General features: G+C 40.3%; 1 protein-coding gene across 3 annotated transcripts in view; it reads left to right on the top strand.

Annotated features, from left to right (window-relative positions):
* Positions 1-21,967, top strand: part of ODAD2 (outer dynein arm docking complex subunit 2) — a 294,886-nt gene that overhangs the window by 47,118 nt on the left and 225,801 nt on the right. For all 3 annotated transcript variants that reach the window (XM_077491037.1, XM_077491038.1, XM_077491036.1), the window contains exons 9-10: positions 1,298-1,515; positions 7,593-7,721. In XM_077491037.1, the coding sequence (XP_077347163.1) occupies positions 1,298-1,515; positions 7,593-7,721 (347 nt within the window). The remainder of the gene's footprint in view (positions 1-1,297; positions 1,516-7,592; positions 7,722-21,967) is intronic.

The following is a 21,967-nucleotide window of genomic DNA, read 5'->3' as shown; positions in this document are numbered from 1 at the left end:
TTGTCAGGATCAATGGTAGCCTCAATGCTCAGAAATACAGGCAGATACTTATCCATCATGCCATACCATCAGGGAGCTGTGTGATTGATTCCAAATTTATTCTGCAGCAGGACAATGACCCCAAACATACAGCCAATGTTATTAAAAACTATTTTCAGCGTGATGAAGAACAGGTCCTGAAAGTGATGGTTTGGCCCTCACAGAGCCATGATCTCAACATCATTGAGTCTCTCTGAAATGACATGAAGATACAGAAGGATTTGAGGAAACCTACAGCCACAGAAGATCTGTGGTTTACGTGGTTACTTCTCAAGATATTTGGAACAACCTACCTGCTGAGTTCCTTCAAAAACTATGTGCAAGTGTATCTAGAAGAATCGATGCTATTTTGAAGGCAAAGGGTGGTCACACCAAATATTGATTTGATTTGGATTTCTTTTCTGTTTTTACTTTCCATTTTGGTAATTGTTAAAAATAAACTATATACGCTTATTTCTGAAAGCATTCTTAATGTACAGCATTTTTTCACACCTGCCTAAAACTTTTGCACAGTACTGTAAACAGAATGAATAAAGAAGGGATCATGTTGGTTGCCAGTGACAAGCTCAAGGACAGGCACATTACTCACCTTCTGTTACTCTTGCATATATATCTGCCCATCAATGACTAGTTGAAGACTTAACCCTTGTACACACGGTCGGACATTCCAACGGGAAAATGTCCGATCAGACCATGTTGACGGATAACCCGACTGTGTGTGGGCTCCATCGGACTGTTTCCGTCGGAATATCCGACGGACAAAGTCTTAGAGCTGGGCTATAAAACTTTCCGACAACATGATCCGATCACACTTTGTCCGATTGTGTGTAGAGAATTCCGATCGGACAAAGTGCCAGGCATGCTCAGATCAAATTCCTACACCAGAGCTATTGGCTACTAGCCTGAATGTAGTCCCGTCGTAACGAAATAACGTCATCACGTTACGTACGATCGGATTTTCCGATAACTTTGTCCGACCGTGTGTATGCAACACAAGTTTCGGACAAAATCCGTCGGACAAAATCCGACTGATTTTGTTGTTGGAATGTCCGACCGTGTGTACAAGGGCTTAAAGTTGTATACTGTTAGTAGATTGAAGACTGTTTTTTTTACAGGCTTTTAATGTAAATCTTCACTAGCAAATAACAGCTGCATGTTTTTCTTTTTCGATGTTCAAGCATTATTGTTTGCTGTATACCTTATGAGTCTATTGTCTTTCATCAAGATAGATTGACAGAGTCCCATTGTCTGTTCGTAGGACTTTACATTGTTTGAAGCTCCATTGGTGGCTGAAAAGACTGAGCATGTGGATGTAGTTGAAGCAGAGGAACCGAGCCAAAACCATTGGTCTAATGAGTATCCAGAGAAGAAAGCACAGGAGAAGACAAGGCATTCCTTTGTAAAGAGCAAGACTAACAAGACCAAATTAGAGCCGTCTCTGAAATGGAAGAACCTGCCTCTTAATGGTCACCAAGAGTATGTTGTCTTTTCAATTCTCATACACTGCAATTCACATAGTTTATGGACATTTGAAATTAACTAGAAATATACACAGAGGCCAAATTATTTTAGTTAGTTGTGGTAATTTTGTAAATGGAAAAAATTCACTGGAAACCTCAGAAGAATTGAAGATTGTGTGCCTTTGTACAAACGAGTAAAGAGGACAGACAGAAAACATTATTAAATTCAGTCTTGATTTACGTGGAAGTTACAATTCACTAATCTAATAAGGATGAAAAATTAAAAAAGAGCTGGATTCCTTAAAAAGTAATAAAATACACTGTAAACCCACAGTTAGAGATTTCATTGCCATATAATTCTGTACATCTGAAGAACGTTGATACTCAATCCTTTGTGTAGCTCGGTCTTGGTGAATATAGTAAAAATGATTCATCTTGTAGACGAGATAAAGCTGCAAATAGAAAAAAAAAATCTTAATGCAGATTTGTGTTAAATAATATTTTTTTTGTAATTTAACCATTGTAAGTTCCTGAATTTGACTTGGTACCAGTGTCCTGTAAGTAGAGGTAAAAAAAACACAAAGACTTGAAAATACGATGCCCAGAGTTGAACTTTGAGTACCCTGAGGCCAGCACCTCTATATGAAAACCTTAAAGTGTTACTAAACCCCCGGACCCTGCATTCACTATATCTGGTCTCCCACAGTGCACATAGCTTGGTAATGCAATTATTTTAGTAAATATAAACTTTTTTACCTTTTCTCATAAGCAGCTTATAGCAGTCCTGTTACTTCTGTCAGTGTCTAATTAAAGCCTGTAGGATAAGTTTTCATTCTACTCTAATGGTTCTATGAGGCGGCAGGACCCCTGACCCTCTGTCTGGACAGTGCTGATTGGCCTGTGCTGATCACATGCACCCTCACGAGAAAAAAAAAAAACTCTCTAGCAATAAACACCAAACTGAGCATGTACAGAGTGATTCCAAAGGCTCTGACTTATCAGGAGATTGATTGGGAACAGTGGAAGAAGAGGAGAATCAGAGAAGAAAGGGTCAAACAGCCTTTTTACACAATGTGGATGATTAACCCCTTAGGTTTCACAGTGAGTGTAACAAGCATGCTTTACTGCATGTGCAATGGATATAAAAAGTCTAAACACCCCTGTTAAAATTTCAGGTTTCTGTGATGTAAAAAAAAAGGACAAAGATAAATTATTTCATAACTTTTTCCACCTTTAATGTGACCAATAAACTGTACAACTCAATTGAAAAACAAACTGAAATCTTTTAGGGGGGGGGGGGGGGGAGTTTAAAACGAAAAAACTAAAATAATGTGGTTGCGTAAGTGTGTAACTCTTATAACTGTGAATGTAGCCGTGTTCAGAATTAAGCAATCACACTCAAAGTCATGTTAAATAGGAGTCAGTACACACCTGCCTTCATTTAAAGTAGCCCTGAATAACCCCAAATAAAATTCAGCTGTTCTAGTAGGTCTTTCCTGACATTTTCTTAGTCGCATCCTACAGCAAAAGCCATGGTCCGCAGAGAGCTTCCAAAGCATCAAGTAGTAAAAACATGAAAAAAAGGAGGACAATAATACATCCAGAACAGAGGATATATGCGTTATTCAGACATGTGTATATAAAGCACTACCACTCTCAACATGTTTCACTCCTTTGAGTTTCTTCAGGAGATTGATGGTATCACTCGTTTGTATGCACATAAGCTTGAGTTCCAAAAGTAACAGTAACAATGGTATAGACACAATTGTATTAAAAAATTAAAATACCCAAGCCGCCACAGCATACCGTATTAAAATTGCCTGTAGAGAGGGACATTGATAAGGTGGAATCTTTAGAATATGTTGTTGATAGTAGAAACAATTTGATGATGATTAGCTAAACTTGCTAGTAGAGGATTGCTAAATTGCCCTGCTTAGCTTAGTAGTGTGCGCAACAACAGAGATTGAACTGTTTACCCCATCCTCCAGGTCGTTTATGAATAAATTAAATAGGATTTGTCCCAGCACAGAACCTTGTGGGACCCCACGATCAATCCCTGACCATTCCGAGTATTCCCCATTTATCACCACCCTCTGAACCGACCCTTGTATTCAGTTTTCAACCCATGTACTCACCCTAAGGTCCATGCCAACGGACCTTATTTTGAACAGTAAACTTTTATTGGGAACTGTGTCAAATGCTTTTGCAAAATCCAGATATACCACGTCTACGGGCCTTCCTTTATATAGATGACAACTCACTTCCTCATAGAAGGTTAATAGATTGGTTTGGCAAGAACGATTCTTCATGAATCCATGCTGATTACTGCTAATGATACCGTTTTCATTACTAAAATCTTGTATATAGTCCCTTATCCTCTCCCTAAGAACTTGCATACTATTGATGTTAGGCTAACTGGTCTATAATTCCCAGGGATGTATTTTTGGCCCTTTTTAAATATTGGTGCAACATTGGCTTTTCTCCAATCCACTAGTACCATTCCAGTCAGTAGACTGTCAGTAAAAATTAGGAACAATAGTCTGACAATTACTTGACTGAGTTCCCTAAAGGCCCATACACACTATTAGATATTCTGCAGATTTTTTCCTTCAGAATTACCAACACCATATAATATGAGGTCAAACCTTAGGAGTTTCAATTTGTATGCAATCAGGCAGGCCCTTGCACTACATGGTTTTGGTAAATCTGAAGACAAAAATCAGCAGAAAATCTGAGTGTGTATGGGGCTTAAGTACCCTCGGGTGCAAGCCACCGAGTCCTGGTGATTTATTAATGTTACGTTTCCCAAGTCTAATTCTAATTATGTCCTCTGTTAGCCATGACGGTGCATCCTGTGATGTGTCATGAGGATAAGCACTGCAGTTTTGGTTACTAAAGCCCCCTGATTCCCTCGTGAAGACTGGGGAGAAGAATAAATTCAATACCTTTGCCATCTCCCCATCATTGGTAACCCAATGTGCTTACTCATTCTTTATGGGGCCAGTATGGTCTGTCGTCCCTTTTTTACAGTTTACATACTTAAAGAATTTCTTGAGATTTGTTTTGCTCTCCTCCACTCCATGTGTCTTCCGTGTTCTATCTTAGCCGCCCTGCACTTTTACATTTCTTGTTGAATTGTTTATAAAGTTTGAATGCTGATCCATCAACCTTGTATTTTTTGAAGGCCTTCTCCTTTGCTTTTATATGCATTTTACATTGGAATAAAGCCATCCAGGACTTTTGTTCACTCTTTTAAATGTATTACCCAATGGGATGCACTGGTTAATGCCCTTATTTAATATGCTGTTAAAGTGAACCCATCTCCTCCGTATTCTTTGTTCCCAATTTATGCCTTCTAGCAAGGTTCATAGTTTAGGGAAGTTGGCTCTTTTGAAATTCAGTGTCTTTGTATTCCCCTTATGTTTCCTATTTGTGTGATTTATACTAAAGCCAATTGACCTGTGATTGCTGTTTTCTAAATTGCCCTGTATTTCCACATCCGTGATCAGGTGTGCATTGTTGGTAATCAGTAGATCTAGTAACGCTTTATTTCTAGTTGGTGCGCTTACCATCTGACCCATGAAATTGTCCTGCAAGACATTTAGGAACTGGCGAGCCTTAGACGAATGCGTGGTTCCCTCTGCCCAGTCTATGTCTGGATAATTAAAATCCCTCATTATGATGACACTTCCCATCCTTACTACTAATCCAAATTGTGATAGGAGGTCCACCTCCGCCTCCTCCTCCCTCAGGTTAGGGGTCCTATAGTATACTCCCAGTATTATTTTTCCCTTTGGAGCTCTACCCATAAGGATTCCACCTCCTCCCTTAGGTCCCTTAGTGATGTCATCTCTCACATTCACTTGTACATTATTCTTGATATATAGACATACCCCTCCCCCTTTTTTACCCTCCCTATCCCTGCGATAAAGGGAATACCCTTGAATGGTTGCCAGCCAATCATTAAAGCTTTTGAACCAGGTCTCTGAAATACCACAAAATCCAAATCCTCCTTGTACAACAGTATCTCTAGTTCACCTATCTTGTCCGCCAGGCTCCTGGCATTGGTGAACATGCCATGTAGTTCTCCATCAAGTGGAGAAAACAGTGACATTACTAAGAACTGGACGTCCCTCTAAAATTGATAAAAAGACGAGAAGAAAACTGGTCAGGGAGGCTGTCAAGAGGCCTACAGCAACATTAAATGAGCTTCAGGAATATTTGGCAAGTACTGGCTGTGTGGTACATCTGACAACAATATCTCGTATTCTTCATATGTCTGGGCTATGGGGTAAAGTGGCAGGATGGAAGCATTTTCTGATGAAGTAAAACCTCAAAGCCTGGCTACATTTTTCAAAAACACATCTGAAGTCTCCCAAAAGCATGTGGGAAAATGTGTTATGGTCTGATGAAACCAAGGTTGAACATTTTGGCCATAATTGCAAAAAATGATGCAAAAACAACACTGCACATCACCAAGAGAACACATGCCCACCGTGAAGCATTGTGATGGCAGCATCATGTTTTGGGGCTGTTTTTCTTCAACTGGAACAGGGGCCTTAGTCAAGGTAGAGGGAATTATGAACAGTTCCAAATACAATCAATATTGGCACAAAACCTTCAGGCTTCTGCTAGAAAACTGAACATGAACAGAAACGTCATCTTTCAGCATGACAACGACCCAAAGCTTACAACCAAATCAATAAAGGAATGGCTTCACCAGAAGAAGATTAAAGTTTTGAAATGGCCCAGCCAGAGCACAGACCTGAATCCAGTTGAAAATCTGTGGGGTGATCTGAAGACTGGAGTGTTTTTGCAAAGAAGAGTGGGCAAATATTGCCAAGTCAAGATGTGCCATGCTGATTCATACACAAAAAGACTTCGTGCTGTAATAAAATCCAAAGTATTAGTTTAAGGGTGTGCACACTTATGCAACCGTATTATTATTATTTTTTACTTTTACTTCTCTCCTCCTAAAAGATTTCCGTTTGTTTTTCAATTGAGTTGTACAGTTTATAGGCCACATTTAAGGTGGAAAAAAGTTCTGAAATTAATTATCTTTGTCTCGTTTTTTTACATGACAGAAACTGACAGTTTAACAGGGGTGTATAGACTTTTTATATCCACTTTATACAGTGATTTTACTGTTGTGGGTTTAGTAAGCCCTTGCACACACGGTCAGACATTCCCGACAACAAAATCTGTCTGATTTTGTCCGACAGATTTTGTCCGAAACTTGTGTTGCATACACATGGTCGGACAAAGTTGTCGTAAAATACAATCGTTCGTAACGTGATGACGTTGTTTAGTTATGACGGGACTACGTTCAGGGTAGTAGCCAATAGCTTTGGTCTAGGAATTTTATCTGAGCATGCGTGGCACTTTGTCCGAATTCTCTACAAACGAACGGACAAAGTCCGATCGGATCATGTTGTCGGAAAATTTTTATATCCAGCTCTCAAACTTTGTTGGTCGGACATTCCGACGGAAAAAGTCAGATGAAGCCCACACACAGTCGGATTATCCGACAACAACGTCCAATCTGACATTTTAAAGCTAACACTTTAACATATGAGAAGAAAGTTCCCTGGTATCCCCAGCAACCTTTACCTCTGTTGTGGATTTTTTTTTTAATCTTTGACCACAAAAAAAGGTTTCACCAGCATACCTTTCAAATATAGGGAAAAAAAATCTTCAAAAGAACTTTCTATTTTAGTTTATGATTTGTGAAATGTGTTGTATATAGAATATGTCATAGTCCATAGTAAATCAATCCTTCTTTCTTACCGGCAACTCATACTCTTCAGTTAGCCAATTGCTCTGATGTTTATCCATGCACCTTAGATGTTGTTTCCTTTTAGAATTGTGTTATAATGAAATACCCGACCAATTTATATAGATAAAATCAAGGCATTAATGCACCAACATGTTAACATGAAGCACTTCATTCAGCAGGCACCAACTGAAAATACATTTTTGATATCTCAAAAGCATAGATGATCTGGGAAGAAAAATTGCAGAGAAATTAAATTTCATCGTAATTAATTTTTTTTGCCGATCTCTGACTTCCAGCACTTTAATTTATTTTTCCAGTACCAAAACCAAGGAAGAAAAGTCTATAGACAAAAAGGATCAGAAAGCAGTTAAGCCTACATCCTCTGAGAGTAAGAAAAGGTCGAACCTACTGACTTCTTCACTACGGTGGCAATCAGGATTAAAAAGGTAGGAGCATTTTTATTTACCTTAGCTAAAATGTCATAAAGTTCATGAAGAGCAATGGCTTTTACAACATTAGTTATTGTTAAACTTTTTCCAGGATTTTTTTTTTTTTTTGGTGTCTGTTTACCTTCACCCCATGGCTCAGTGACGCAACAAAATGTGAGAAGAAGCATCCCTCCTCCCCCCAAAGTCATGGAAATACCCTTTTAGACAGTTATCGCAAAAACAGGTGTTCCCAATTGAAGATTGTCCCTCACCTCTTGTCCTGGTGATAATTGTAAAAGTTTGAATTTCCATCACAGTGGTCACCAGGGCAATGTTTGTCTTACTTATTTGTGTTTGACCGATGGCAAATTAAATATGTTGTAAAGGTGGGGCCTTCTGTCGGTACTCTCTGCTCCTCCTCTTAGTTGAGTGCCCCCAGAGAAAACCGCTTACTATGGGGGCATCCATAGACACACACAGTTAGGCTCGACCCTGCCCCACCCACCGTTCCCTCCTTACAGGATTTGATTTACAACAGTAGGAGCCAATGGCTCAGTACTATTGGAGAGCGCTGGATCAAATGAGGAGCCCAGTAAGGATTTAAGAGAGGGACTGGGTGGGAGCTGATCAAGGAAGGTTTGTTACCCAAATACAGAGAATGCATTAAGGTAAAAAACCTTATGCTTTTAGAACCACTTTAGGCCAGCTGAGTTATAGCCAAGTAGTAAGAATAAGTGACGTTCTAATAGCTGCCTCAGTAAACTGCATCTTAAGGCCCCTTTCACACTTGTGCGGCTTGTCCTTTGACTTGGGACTGCAAAGTCACATGACAAGTTGTACCCCATGATTTCCAATGAGTGCCATTCATATCTGAAGCCTCATTTAACCACTTGACAACTGGGCACTCAAACCCCCCTCGTGAGCAGACCAATTTTCAGCTTTCAGTGCTCTCACAATTTGAATGACAATTACTCAGTCATGTAACACTGTACCCAAATTAATTTTGTGTCCTTTTTTCCCCACAAATAGAGCTTTCTTTTGGTGGTATTTGATCACATCTGGGTTTTTATTTTTTGCGCTATAAATGAAAAAAGACTAAAAATTTTGAAAAAAAAATGCATTTTCTTTGTTTCTGTGATAAAATTTTGCAAATTATGATTTTATTTTCATGAATTTTGGCCACAATTTATACTGCTACATATCTTTGGTAAAAATAACCCAAATTAGTGTATATTATTTGGTCTTTGTGAAAGTTAGAGAGTCTACAATTTATGGTGCAAATCATACAAAATTGATCACACCTGATGTACTGGTGGTGACCTATTTCATTTCTTGCGACCCAAACAAGCCAGGAAAGTACAAATATCCCCCAAATTACCCCTTTTTTGAAAGTAGACATTCCAAGGTATTTAGTAAGAGGCATGGTGAGCTTTTTGGTGTTGTCATTTTTTCCCACAATTCTTTGCAATATTAAGATTTTTTTTATTTTTTTCACAAAATTGTCATCGTAATAGGTTATTTCTCTCACTTGGCATGTGCATACCATAGATGACGCCGCAAAATAAATTCTGCTACTCCTCCTGAGTATTACCATACCACATGTGTGGGACTTTTCCACAGTCTAGCCGCTCAGAGAGGCCCAACATGCAGGGAGCACCATCACGTGTTCTAGGAGCATAAATTACACATCTAACTTGTTGACTAACTATTACACTTTTGAAGGCCCTGGAGCACCAGGACAGTGACACTGACGTGGCACTCATGACAGATGGAACTGATACGGGGCACTGATGACACTGATGTAGCACTGATGACAGATGCCACTAATACGTGACACTGATGACACGTGACACTGATGACAGATGGCACTAATATGTGGCACTGATGACAGATGGCACTTATATGTGGCACTGATGACACGTGGCACTAATACGTGGCACTGACAGATGGCACTAATACGTGACACTGATGACAGATGGCACTAATACGTGGCACTGATTACAGATGGCACTAATACGTGGCACTGACACATGGCACTGATGACAGATGGCACTGATACGTGGCATTGAAGGCACGTGACACTGATAACAGATGGCACGTGACACTGACAGGTGGCACTGATGACAGATGGCACTGATACGTGGCACTGATGACAGATGGCACTAATATGTGGCACTGATGACACATGACACTAATATGGCACTGATGACAGATGGCACTATGTGGCACTGATGACACGTGGCACTGATGACAGATGGCATTATACGTGGCACTGATGACAGATGGCACTTATACGTGGCACTGGGGACAGATGGCACTGACAGGTGGCACTGGGGCAAATGGCATTGACAGCTGGCACTGGGGACAGGTGGCACTGGGGACAGATGGCACTGACAAGTGGCACTGGGGACAGATGGCACTGGGGACAGATGGCACTGACAGGTGGCACTGGAGACAGATGGCACTGACAGGTGGCACACTGGGGACAGATGACACCGACAGGTGGCACACTGGGGACAGGTGGCATACTGGGGACAGATTGCAATGACATTGTGGGACTTTTTTTAACTACTTATGGCCGCTGCAGCCGCTATTCTCTCCCTCCTCATACGCTGTCTCTGTGTGAGGAGGGAAAGCCGGCGATGAAAGATGATCTCATATGTTTACATATGAGATCATCTCTCATTGGGCACGCCTATCGCGCTGTAAACAGCCGCTGTGATTGGCCTTTTAAAGCGATCTGCGATTGGCTGTGTCCAGGGGACAAGGCCAGCACAGAACTTCCCCAATGCGCGCTCGCGGGAGCGCGCAATGCGGAAGTAAACAGGAGGACGTCCAGGGATGGCCTCCCAGCAATTGGCATCCGCGCTGCAGCCGTCTTTCGGCTTTAGCGCAGACGCCTAGTGGTTAATTTTTATACAGTGTGCTGGGATGCACAGACATGTGATGACATGAGTTGCGCTGTGTAAAAATGTAGACATGCTGCATTTTTATGCATCTTATACCACTGAACATCACCACACTCTTGTGCTTTTAAGGACATTTTCCCGCACAATATTTATTAAGTAATTTTTAACGAAGATATTTTTAAGATACAGAATCAGTCTATATGACACGGTCTATATATGTGAAACTTATTCACGGAGACGAGTGATCATACAAAATATCTACATTTATTGGTTGACAGAAAACAAATATTTACATGAAATATTAAAATACAGATTACATTACTTGATCATTTTGACAATTTCTGGGAACACCCTCAAACTGGGCGTAGTAGTACCTTGGACACAATTATCACCATTATCATTTCTCGGTAGAATCAATAACCTTTTGATAATTGACAATTAAACAGAATGTCTGTATTTCACACATCCAACCGTTACTATACTGCAGGTAAGTAAGTGGTTAACAATGTGAAATAAATTAGACATTTGTTTGTCAATAAAATTGGCATCTATGCAAAAAGAAATGTATGAAAAATGTAATTTAGAGAAAAATCTAAAAGGCGGTTATTGATTCGGGAGAAGTATTTCAATAATAGAATATTCAAAAACATCAATATTTAAGAGAACATAAAATAGATGATAAACATATATTTACCCATTTCCAATATGGCTATTAGTGTGGAGTATTAGTTACCAGGAATTTTAAGATGGCTGCCGTGGCTTCAACATTCCAAGGAGCAGGGATCTTCATGAATGTAAAATGTGTATTCATGCATGTCTTCCAGTGTCCCTTCTCAGGGGGGTCCCTAAGCTTCCCCCTGACTCTCTCCCCCCAGCTCTCCTCCGAGCTTCCTCCTTCTTCCTCTTCCTAGTTTCTTAAATATCCTCTTCAACAAAAGGATTATAAAATTATACTAAGTTCTGCCCAGAGGGTATGTGTTCCCCCCTCATTGGCCGACAGACTTAATGGTTAGCTTTCCCGGGAGTCTCGTGATTTTAAGGTAATAGCACCTTCCACCACCAGGTGTCTCACCTATGTTGGGTGTTTTATTTCTTTAAGTGAATATTTTTCTAATTCTGTAATATGTGTTCGTTATTTATATGTTCTAACGAATATATTCGAGTGTTCAAGAATTATGGCATAATGTAGAATACTCTTTAACATAAATTTCCAATAATTACTTGCATAAATTGGTGATATATATGCATATCACTGTATATCTGTTAATCTTTAGTCCGTTTAGAAAGGACACAGGTTAGATATATCACAAACAATATCACATACAATTATTATCTATATGGATCCATGTATAATTTGGGTATCCAATCAATATTTGTTTATCTAAACATAGGTTAAATTCTTATACAATTCTAATCATGATTATATGTTTTTTATAATACTAATTTGTTGCTAAAACACTTCTACTTATGATCACACTTTCATATATAATCTCTTTATGACAAAGTTCTTTAGATCATTAGATACTAAATTTATAATCTCAGTTGTGACCTATGTATAAATTGAATGGCTTAGAAAAATATAGATGATACTGGTAGATGAATCTTACAGCATGTTTTGGGATGAACTCTGAGCTTCCAATAAATGATTAAATGGGTTAGCTGTGTCCTTCAATATGTTTTTGGATGAGGCGTCAGCTATTTGCACGGTTGTATATTGTCCAAATAGTCTTTTACTTACGTACAATGGGGTTCTCTAGTTAAGGGTTATTTCCATGTGATAAATACTTATGCAAGTTTGGCCTTCTCACTCTAACCAACAAAATAAGTAAACAGCTTTTTATTTGGTGACAGAAGATACCATTGTTTCAGCGAGTTTCTTTTTTAAACACAGGTTTTGTAAAAGTTTAACAAGAACTAATCCTTTCAACATTTGGAAAAAAAAAACCTGCGAGATCTTGTACTTTGCTTTAAAGGTCTCCAAGAGGTCACAGTTCAATAAAATACTGAAATCCCTCATCTCGGCCAGCGAATATTAAATGTATTTCTTCATGAATTCACAACAAAGCCCCCCTTGTGAAGTGTTCAAATGCCGGAAGTCGTTTGAAAGACTTCACCAATGCAACAGTTTGAAGAAATATGGCTTTGCTCGGGCCTTGTAAGTTGAGTTGTGACGATGGATCCGGATTATGGTTATATATAATTAAGAGGTATAGACACTTGCAGATGAGTGTAACTCTTTGAAAAACAAAATGGGTTTGTGATCGATGTGTGCATCTCAGGACCGTCATCTGTTGATTGGCAGGAAATGGACCATTCCGGGCACCTTTAGTCCTGGCCGTCCTGGTGGGTTCCGTCCATGTAGACTGGCCATCAGTGGTATCCCTGGATCCCCCATACGGTTCCTTCTCTGGATGTTCACACATGTTGGACTCTCGGTTCTGTTGACCGGCTCATGGACATCTTAGTCCTGTAAATGAAAATGGATTCCATGAGAAAAGATATATAAGTTTTTTTTTAACATGATCTGTGTTTGAGATCTCAGTGTCAAGTTGGTATCCTGGGCTTCCTCAGAGCCCTCCTCTTTCCCATTATGTTATCAGTCCTTTAACTAAACACTCTGGAAATCAAGACCATGTATGACACATTGGCTATGGGAGACCAAGCTCCAGGGCTCATTATCATGAGGCCATTTATTAATATCTGTGGATACCAGACAATTCTGACTGACTTATGTTCTTCAGAACCATTTTTTTTTTTAGCTTAATTGTAGCGGTTCTGGAATAATAACAATTAAAAACATTTCAGTTTGACATGTGACACTTACTGTCAGTATCAAAATATTTGACATCATAGTCAACCTTCTACTTGGGAGGAATAAAACAGATAAAATCTTCCCCCTTTGGGGTGTCAATACAACTCATTTGAGGCAATCAAACTACCTTATACAGGTGACTCCTCATCTTTTACCAAAATATCAAACCATTTAGGCCTCCTGATATTTATGTCTTTAGGATTCGGTCTTCCTCTGGAATTACCGTCTTCGGGACTTCTTGAAATTGGGCTGTTTGGAGCGACCTGTTTATGTCAGAGGAATGAAGTGACCACTGAAAAATAGGAGAATAGTTAATATCTAACAACCACAATCCCTCGGTAGGGATTTCAGGATCCTCATTACTGTAACCTGGGGAAAAACATGGTGTTAGAACCTCTGCTTCCTATATCTTTATTCAGTGCATTCCTCTGATTTATTTTAACATAGGCGCTTAAAAGGCTCTGTGGCCCTTGGGCTGGCCACAGGATTTGTCCCTGGAAGAAGTGTTATTCACGTTCCGTATAGCAATGAAACCGTGTAACATATCCATAATTTTGTCTATTTTGGTTTCCGTATTGCTTACAGGCTGATCAGAATTTGTTCGTGGGACCCGGTTTCTATACTTTCTGGGGACTACTGGCTCAATTTTATCAGACATATCCACATCAGAAACATTGTCTTGATTCTGGGATAGTTGTCTGGGCCTTAGTTGTTCCCTATTGTTCTGGGGATTTTGGGGTGTCTTACCCTGTAATTTCTCCCTATTTACCTGTGTAGGCCCCGGAAGTCCATTACACCGGTAAAGGTGAGGGTGTCTACCCTTAGTTTTAAATCTGACCCGTTGGAGATATACCCTATAGTTTCTCCTAAACCTTGGGTCTGGATCCTTTGGATGAGACTCCTGAGGTGGTCTTTTAACTCCCCCTCTAAAGGGTGGTCTCTGCTCCCCCCTTCTGATGGGTGGGGACATTGGTTTCCCGCTGGGGAGACTCGGTAGCATCTCTCTGACTATATCAGCGTATCTCTTTCTCTTGGTTTTGGGCTGTAATGATTGAGGAGATACATAAAATTCATCCACAAGTTTCATTATAGGGCTTTCAGGCCTTCCATTGTTTTCACCAGTTTGTTGGATAGAGTACAAATTGTTACTCTCTTTTACCAAAGACTCCAGTGAACACCCCCCTTTGTAGTCTTTCGCCAAATTCACTTTTATGTGGGTAGGCGGGGCCTTGAAGAACATGGGTTCAAACTCAAGTTCATTATAACTTGGCTCCTTTTCTGCTAAGTGGACAGCACCCTTGAGCACAGCCATAACTTCGGTGGGGCTTTGATCACTGGTGCGTGTGATATTGTGTATATCCACTCTAGCTGCGTTAACATTTTTATGTGGGACAAATCCTAGATGACAGATGTTTTTAATTGTTTGCCAGGCAGTACCCCACAGACTTATTACATCTTCGCAGAATGAACGGAGTTTGGGTTCAAATACCCACGGTAAGAAATGAATCTTAGATTGGTCATCATTTAGGCCTAAAACTGATAAAGCATTTTCATAGATTTCAATGTGGTCAATAATGTGCATGGATCCCTCTTCCTTAAACACCGGGACAGCATCTTTTAAAAATTTTATTATTTCTGAGGCGTCCTGTTTAGGGGTGCCTGTATTTTTCTCTGATCCCAAAGAAAACTGATTAGGCATACCTTCATGTGGTGGTTCAATTTTTACCCCCCTTTGCTCTACAGATGGCTTGGGGTAGAATATAGTTTCTTTTTCTAATTCTTTTTCATTATGTAACTCCCAAATTTTAGGTTGAGAGTCAGATTTTGGAGTATTGTCAGACTCTATACTTTCAGGTTTAAGCATCTGAGCATTATCCTGAGGCATACACTCCCCTTGTTCTTTTAATTCTTCTGGTTGCTTAATTAGGGATTCCTGTCCTGACCTAAGCTGATTTGTTTCTTCTTTTAAATTTCCACTGCATATTACTCGGCAACTTTCTTCAGGAGACTCGTTTTCCTGCAGAAAATTTTCCTTCTCCTCTCTTGTATTGTTTATTATTTCTTTATTTAATTGATAACATTTGTACAGCATTATTATTGTATTATTGTGCATCTGTTCTGCTTTAATTAAGAACCTCTCCTTCTCTTTTGATTGTTTATACTTTTTATTTAATTGGTGAAATTCGTCCAGCATTATTACATCATTTTGTAACTGTTCTGTTTCATATTTCACCATTTTCGCTATAGCCTCATCAAAATAATCTGCCTTGTCTTTAATCTCCTTTAGCTTTTTTGTGAGCTCACATTCCCCTCCTATTAACTGGGACTGGGATTCTAAGATATCACTCTCTAGTTGGGTATATTGACGTTTAAACTCACTATAAAGATACATCAGGTTAGTGCTTGGTTCAAAATGCATGTGATCAGGCCTTTCTATTTCCTTTGTCTCAGATGAGCTGTCTGTGAGTTCAACGCTTTGACCTTCCACGTTCCATACGTCTTTTATTGATTGACGGGTGTGGTTTATAAGGCCTTCAATGAGTGCTTCTAGACCATTCTCATTAGACAAACTTTTTTCGGCATGATTTATCATGTTACTTTTTGACATTATATCCAACATTTCCTGTTCTTGTATCCATTTTGTCTGAGTACTCATATTACCACTAAGGGCTGACTCTTGATAATCCCCATCAAAATAAAATTCACTTTGACCAGACATTTTTCTTTTGGCAAAAATATTCTTTTTTTTAAAAGTTAATAATTAATCATTTCATGCAAAATATTATTTCTGTCACCACCGTAACTATGACTGATCCTGTACAAAATATCGACGTTATCTCACGCAGTGCCTCCATTTATATATGTTGTGCTTTTAAGGACATTTTCCCGCACAATATTTATTAAGTAATTTTTAACGAAGATATTTTTAAGATACAGAATCAGTCTATATGACACGGTCTATATATGTGAAACTTATTCACGGAGACGAGTGATCATACAAAATAGCTACATTTATTGGTTGACAGAAAACAAATATTTACATGAAATATTAAAATACAGATTACATTACTTGATCATTTTGACAATTTCTGGGAACACCCTCAAACTGGGCGTAGTAGTACCTTGGACACAATTATCACCATTATCATTTCTCGGTAGAATCAATAACCTTTTGATAATTGACAATTAAACAGAATGTCTGTATTTCACACATCCAACCGTTACTATACTGCAGGTAAGTAAGTGGTTAACAATGTGAAATAAATTAGACATTTGTTTGTCAATAAAATTGGCATCTATGCAAAAAGAAATGTATGAAAAATTTAATTTAGAGAAAAATCTAAAAGGCGGTTATTGATTCGGGAGAAGTATTTCAATAATAGAATATTCAAAAACATCAATATTTAAGAGAACATAAAATAGATGATAAACATATATTTACCCATTTCCAATATGGCTATTAGTGTGGAGTATTAGTTACCAGGAATTTTAAGATGGCTGCCGTGGCTTCAACATTCCAAGGAGCAGGGATCTTCATGAATGTAAAATGTGTATTCATGCATGTCTTCCAGTGTCCCTTCTCAGGGGGGTCCCTAAGCTTCCCCCTGACTCTCTCCCCCCAGCTCTCCTCCGAGCTTCCTCCTTCTTCCTCTTCCTAGTTTCTTAAATATCCTCTTCAACAAAAGGATTATAAAATTATACTAAGTTCTGCCCAGAGGGTATGTGTTCCCCCCTCATTGGCCGACAGACTTAATGGTTAGCTTTCCCGGGAGTCTCGTGATTTTAAGGTAATAGCACCTTCCACCACCAGGTGTCTCACCTATGTTGGGTGTTTTATTTCTTTAAGTGAATATTTTTCTAATTCTGTAATATGTGTTCGTTATTTATATGTTCTAACGAATATATTCGAGTGTTCAAGAATTATGGCATAATGTAGAATACTCTTTAACATAAATTTCCAATAATTACTTGCATAAATTGGTGATATATATGCATATCACTGTATATCTGTTAATCTTTAGTCCGTTTAGAAAGGACACAGGTTAGATATATCACAAACAATATCACATACAATTATTATCTATATGGATCCATGTATAATTTGGGTATCCAATCAATATTTGTTTATCTAAACATAGGTTAAATTCTTATACAATTCTAATCATGATTATATGTTTTTTATAATACTAATTTGTTGCTAAAACACTTCTACTTATGATCACACTTTCATATATAATCTCTTTATGACAAAGTTCTTTAGATCATTAGATACTAAATTTATAATCTCAGTTGTGACCTATGTATAAATTGAATGGCTTAGAAAAATATAGATGATACTGGTAGATGAATCTTACAGCATGTTTTGGGATGAACTCTGAGCTTCCAATAAATGATTAAATGGGTTAGCTGTGTCCTTCAATATGTTTTTGGATGAGGCGTCAGCTATTTGCACGGTTGTATATTGTCCAAATAGTCTTTTACTTACGTACAATGGGGTTCTCTAGTTAAGGGTTATTTCCATGTGATAAATACTTATGCAAGTTTGGCCTTCTCACTCTAACCAACAAAATAAGTAAACAGCTTTTTATTTGGTGACAGAAGATACCATTGTTTCAGCGAGTTTCTTTTTTAAACACAGGTTTTGTAAAAGTTTAACAAGAACTAATCCTTTCAACATTTGGAAAAAAAAAACCTGCGAGATCTTGTACTTTGCTTTAAAGGTCTCCAAGAGGTCACAGTTCAATAAAATACTGAAATCCCTCATCTCGGCCAGCGAATATTAAATGTATTTCTTCATGAATTCACAACAACACATGAACGTTGTAAAAAGACCACATAGAGAACCATTGTTTTCTGTGTGCTTCAGCATTGACCCTTTGAGGAGCAATGCCAATTAACTAGTTCTGGACCAGCTGCCGCAGTTGTACTGTGGCAGGTTGGCTCGACTGGGCCACAACGATCGGATTCGCTTCAGAACCAATCAGTCTCCAGGCCCAGGCCAATGATTACTGGCCTGGACCTGGTAATCGGTTCTGGCGAATTAAATCCTTCCCCTGCCTGTGTAAGTCTAAACACAGGCAGGGGAAGTCATCACCCCTCGTGGAACTCTTTTCCATTCCAGAGAGAGGAAGGAAGACATCTCAGACATCTCAGAGTAAGTTGCACCAACACAACCCTGACACAGTACACATAGGCACACTTTTCACCCCCTGATCGCCCCCCCCCCCCAGTTAACCCCTTCACTCCCTGTCAGAGCGCCACCTGGTGTAGTGTTCATATTTTTCTTTGATCACTGTACTGGTGTCATTTGTGACAATAATCAGTGTTAGGGTACTTAGTAGTAGGCCTAGCTAGGTCTAGGGACCCAATCTAAACCCCCCAATAAAGGTTTATCCCCTTGATCACCCCTTGTCACCAGTGATCACCGTATTAGTGTCATGGATGACGCTGGCTAGTTAGTTATTTTTTTATAGCATCAGGTCACCCGCCGTATATTACCTAATAGATGGTTTAATCCCCTGATCACCCGACGGGTTATATCAGTTAGGCTTAGCATCAGTTAGGGTCTGAACCGTGCGAATGCTAACAGTTTTTTTGGTAGCGTTTGAGTCAGGTGCTATTTTTCCTGTGAGTCGCACTAGTGTACCAGTAAATTTAGAGGCCAAAATGTTCCATCGAAGGTACACTAGTGAAGAGGCCTACACGTTTCCTGACAGATGAGGGTGAAAAGGAAGTCACCCATCTGTCCAATTCAGGCTCAGAATACGAACTAGTAGACAGCAGCGGCACCCCGACAGATAGCTCTGACTAGGGAGTAGTGGTCCCTGCCAAATTCAGGCATACCCGACCCCATTCTGCTGTTGTTGAGGTGCAAGAATAGTAGCGCTCTCGTATGGAGTAGAGAGCCAGTACTAGTGCCGCTCATCCTTCTAGTGAACTGGCAAGTACCGGCTGCCTAGTACATCCTGGTCGTACATGCAGCACTGCAGTAACACTTGGTGACGTGGCGAGTCCCATGAGTGAAGTTCAAGCTGGTGAGGTGGCTAGCACAAATAGAGTCCACAGCCACCAAGAAGACAAACACAGGCCCGTCGAGCCCTTAGTGCCCTTCCTGCTGCATTTGCCAATCTGAATTGGGAGCCCACCACTTCTGCAGCACCCATACTTCCCCCATTCCCTGGCCAATTCGGAATTCAGGTGGGAACAGTTAATTTTACGTCACTTGATTTTTATTCGCTCTTTTTCATGGAAGCTCTCTATAGATCTGTTGTGGAGCAATTTGTATGCTGGTCAATTCATTGCTGCTAATCCGCAGTTGGCCCTTGCCAGAGATTGGAGTTATTACAGTTTCTGAATTTAAGACCTTCCTGGGCCTATCCCTCCTCATGGTTATAGTTCAAAAAAGTGAGTTGCAGTCATATTGGTACACTGACCCAATTTACCATATGCCAGTGTTCTCTGCCGCCATTACCAGGACACGATACGAGCAGATCTTGCAGTTCATGCATTTCAATGGCAATGAACTCTGTCGTCCTCGGGGTGACTATAGATACGATCGGCTCCACAAAATTCAGCCCCTCATTAATCACTTCAACCAACACTTTGCAGCCCTATTTACTCCCGATCAAGTTGTCTGCGTTGATGAGTCCCTGATTATGTTTTCTGGCCGCTTGTCTATCAAACAGTATCTTCCCAGTAAGCGTGCCAGATAGGGGGTCAAGATTTATAAGCTTTGTGACAGGGCAACAGGCTATACATATAGTTTTATGGTTTACAAGGGAAGAGATAGTCACGTGGAGCCCAAGAACTGCCCAGACTACATAAGGAGCACTGGTAAGATTGTGTGGGACTTGGTGCCATCCATATTCTTTGACACAGTTGACCACCTGCTCCTCCTCAGCAAATTGCGCTCCCTTGGCCTCTGCGATTCTGCTTTATCCTGGTTTTCCTCCTACCTATCTCAGCGCACTTTCAGTGTCGCTTACAACTCCATCTCCTCTGCTCCCCTTCCTCTTTCTGTTGGGTTACCCCAAGGTTCTGTCCTTGGGCCCCTCCTATTCTCGCTCTATACCTCTTCCCTGGGCCAGTTGATAAACTCCCATTGTTTCCAATACCACCTCTATGCCGACGACACCCAGATCTATCTCTCCACTCCTCAACTCACCCCCTCAATCTCCTCACAGATCTCCAACTTACTGAATGACATATCAGTATGGATGTCACACCACTTCCTCAAACTCAATCTTTCTAAAACTGAGCTTGTTACATTTCCTCCTTCACGACCCCTCCCCCCCTGTGACTTCACCATTAATATCAACAACACAACTATTGGTCCCTCCACACATGCCAGGGTCCTGGGTGTAATCCTTGACTCTGACCTCTCCTTCAGCCCCCATATCCAATCACTGACTAAATCCTGCTGCCTTCACCTCCGCAACATCTCCGGAATTCGACCCTTCCTGACTAATGACACCACAAAGCAACTCGTTCACTCCTTGATTATTTCCTGCCTTGACTACTGTAACTCCTTAATGGCCTACCCTTAAGCAGGCTATCCCCCCTCCAGTCTATTATGAATGCTGCTGCTAGACTAATACACCTCACTAATCGTTCCGTGGCTGCTGCCCCTCTCTGCCAATCCCTTCACTGGCTTCCCCTACCCCAACGTGTAAAATTCAGAATGCTAACCATAACATACAAAGCCATCCACAACATTGCCCCATCTACATCACCAACCTCATCTGCAGATATCGCCCAAATCGTCCCCTCCGTTCCTCCGAGGACCTCCTGCTTTCAAGCTCCCTTGTTACCTCCTCTCATGCTCGCCTTCAAGACTTCTCCAGAGCCTCTCCTATCCTCTGGAACTCCCTGCCCCAGTCTGTCCGCTCAGCCCCTACCTTGTCCACCTTTAGGAGTTCCCTGAAAACTCATTTATTCAGGAAGCCTATCCCACACCCACCTAACTGTCCCCGAGCCACCCCCATCAAATCATTCTCTGCAGCTATTACCTTTTGTACCACCACCCCCTCCCTTTAGAATGTAAGCTCTACGAGCAGGGCCCCCTGTATCTTTTGTATTGTACTGTAATTGTGTTGTCCCCCCTATACATTGTAAAGCACTGCGTAAACTGTTGGCGCTATATAAATCGTAGATAATAATAATAATAATAATAATTATTCGGAAAGGGGTACCACTTGTACCACTTGTACAATTGTGTAATACTTGTGCCACTTTTTAGTCACCTTTTTGATTGTTTAATTGGCACATGTGGCACCATGCGATCTAATCGCCGGGGCTTCTCCCAAAGGCTTGTAGAATCCCGACTTAGATGGGGGGAGAGAGCCTGCTTGAAATGTAATAATTTGCTAGCAGTGAAGTGGATAGATACACGGAATGTTTTCGTTCTGTCCTCCCTTCACGCAGGTATGACTGTCCTTATAGCGACTGGTGTTGTGGAGAAACTCTCTGTCCATAAATACAACCTTAACATGGGACAGGTGGACCTCAATGACCAATTGTTGGTGCCATACCTAATTGCACGT

The sequence above is a fragment of the Lithobates pipiens genome, unplaced genomic scaffold, assembly GCF_037356315.1.
Source record: "Lithobates pipiens isolate NorthernLeopardFrog02 unplaced genomic scaffold, aLitPip1_a1.2 Scaffold_19, whole genome shotgun sequence".
In the NCBI taxonomy this organism is placed as follows: domain Eukaryota; kingdom Metazoa; phylum Chordata; class Amphibia; order Anura; family Ranidae; genus Lithobates; species Lithobates pipiens.
The sequence above is the reverse complement of the archived record's forward strand: the minus strand, read 5'-3'. Positions and strand labels throughout refer to the sequence as shown.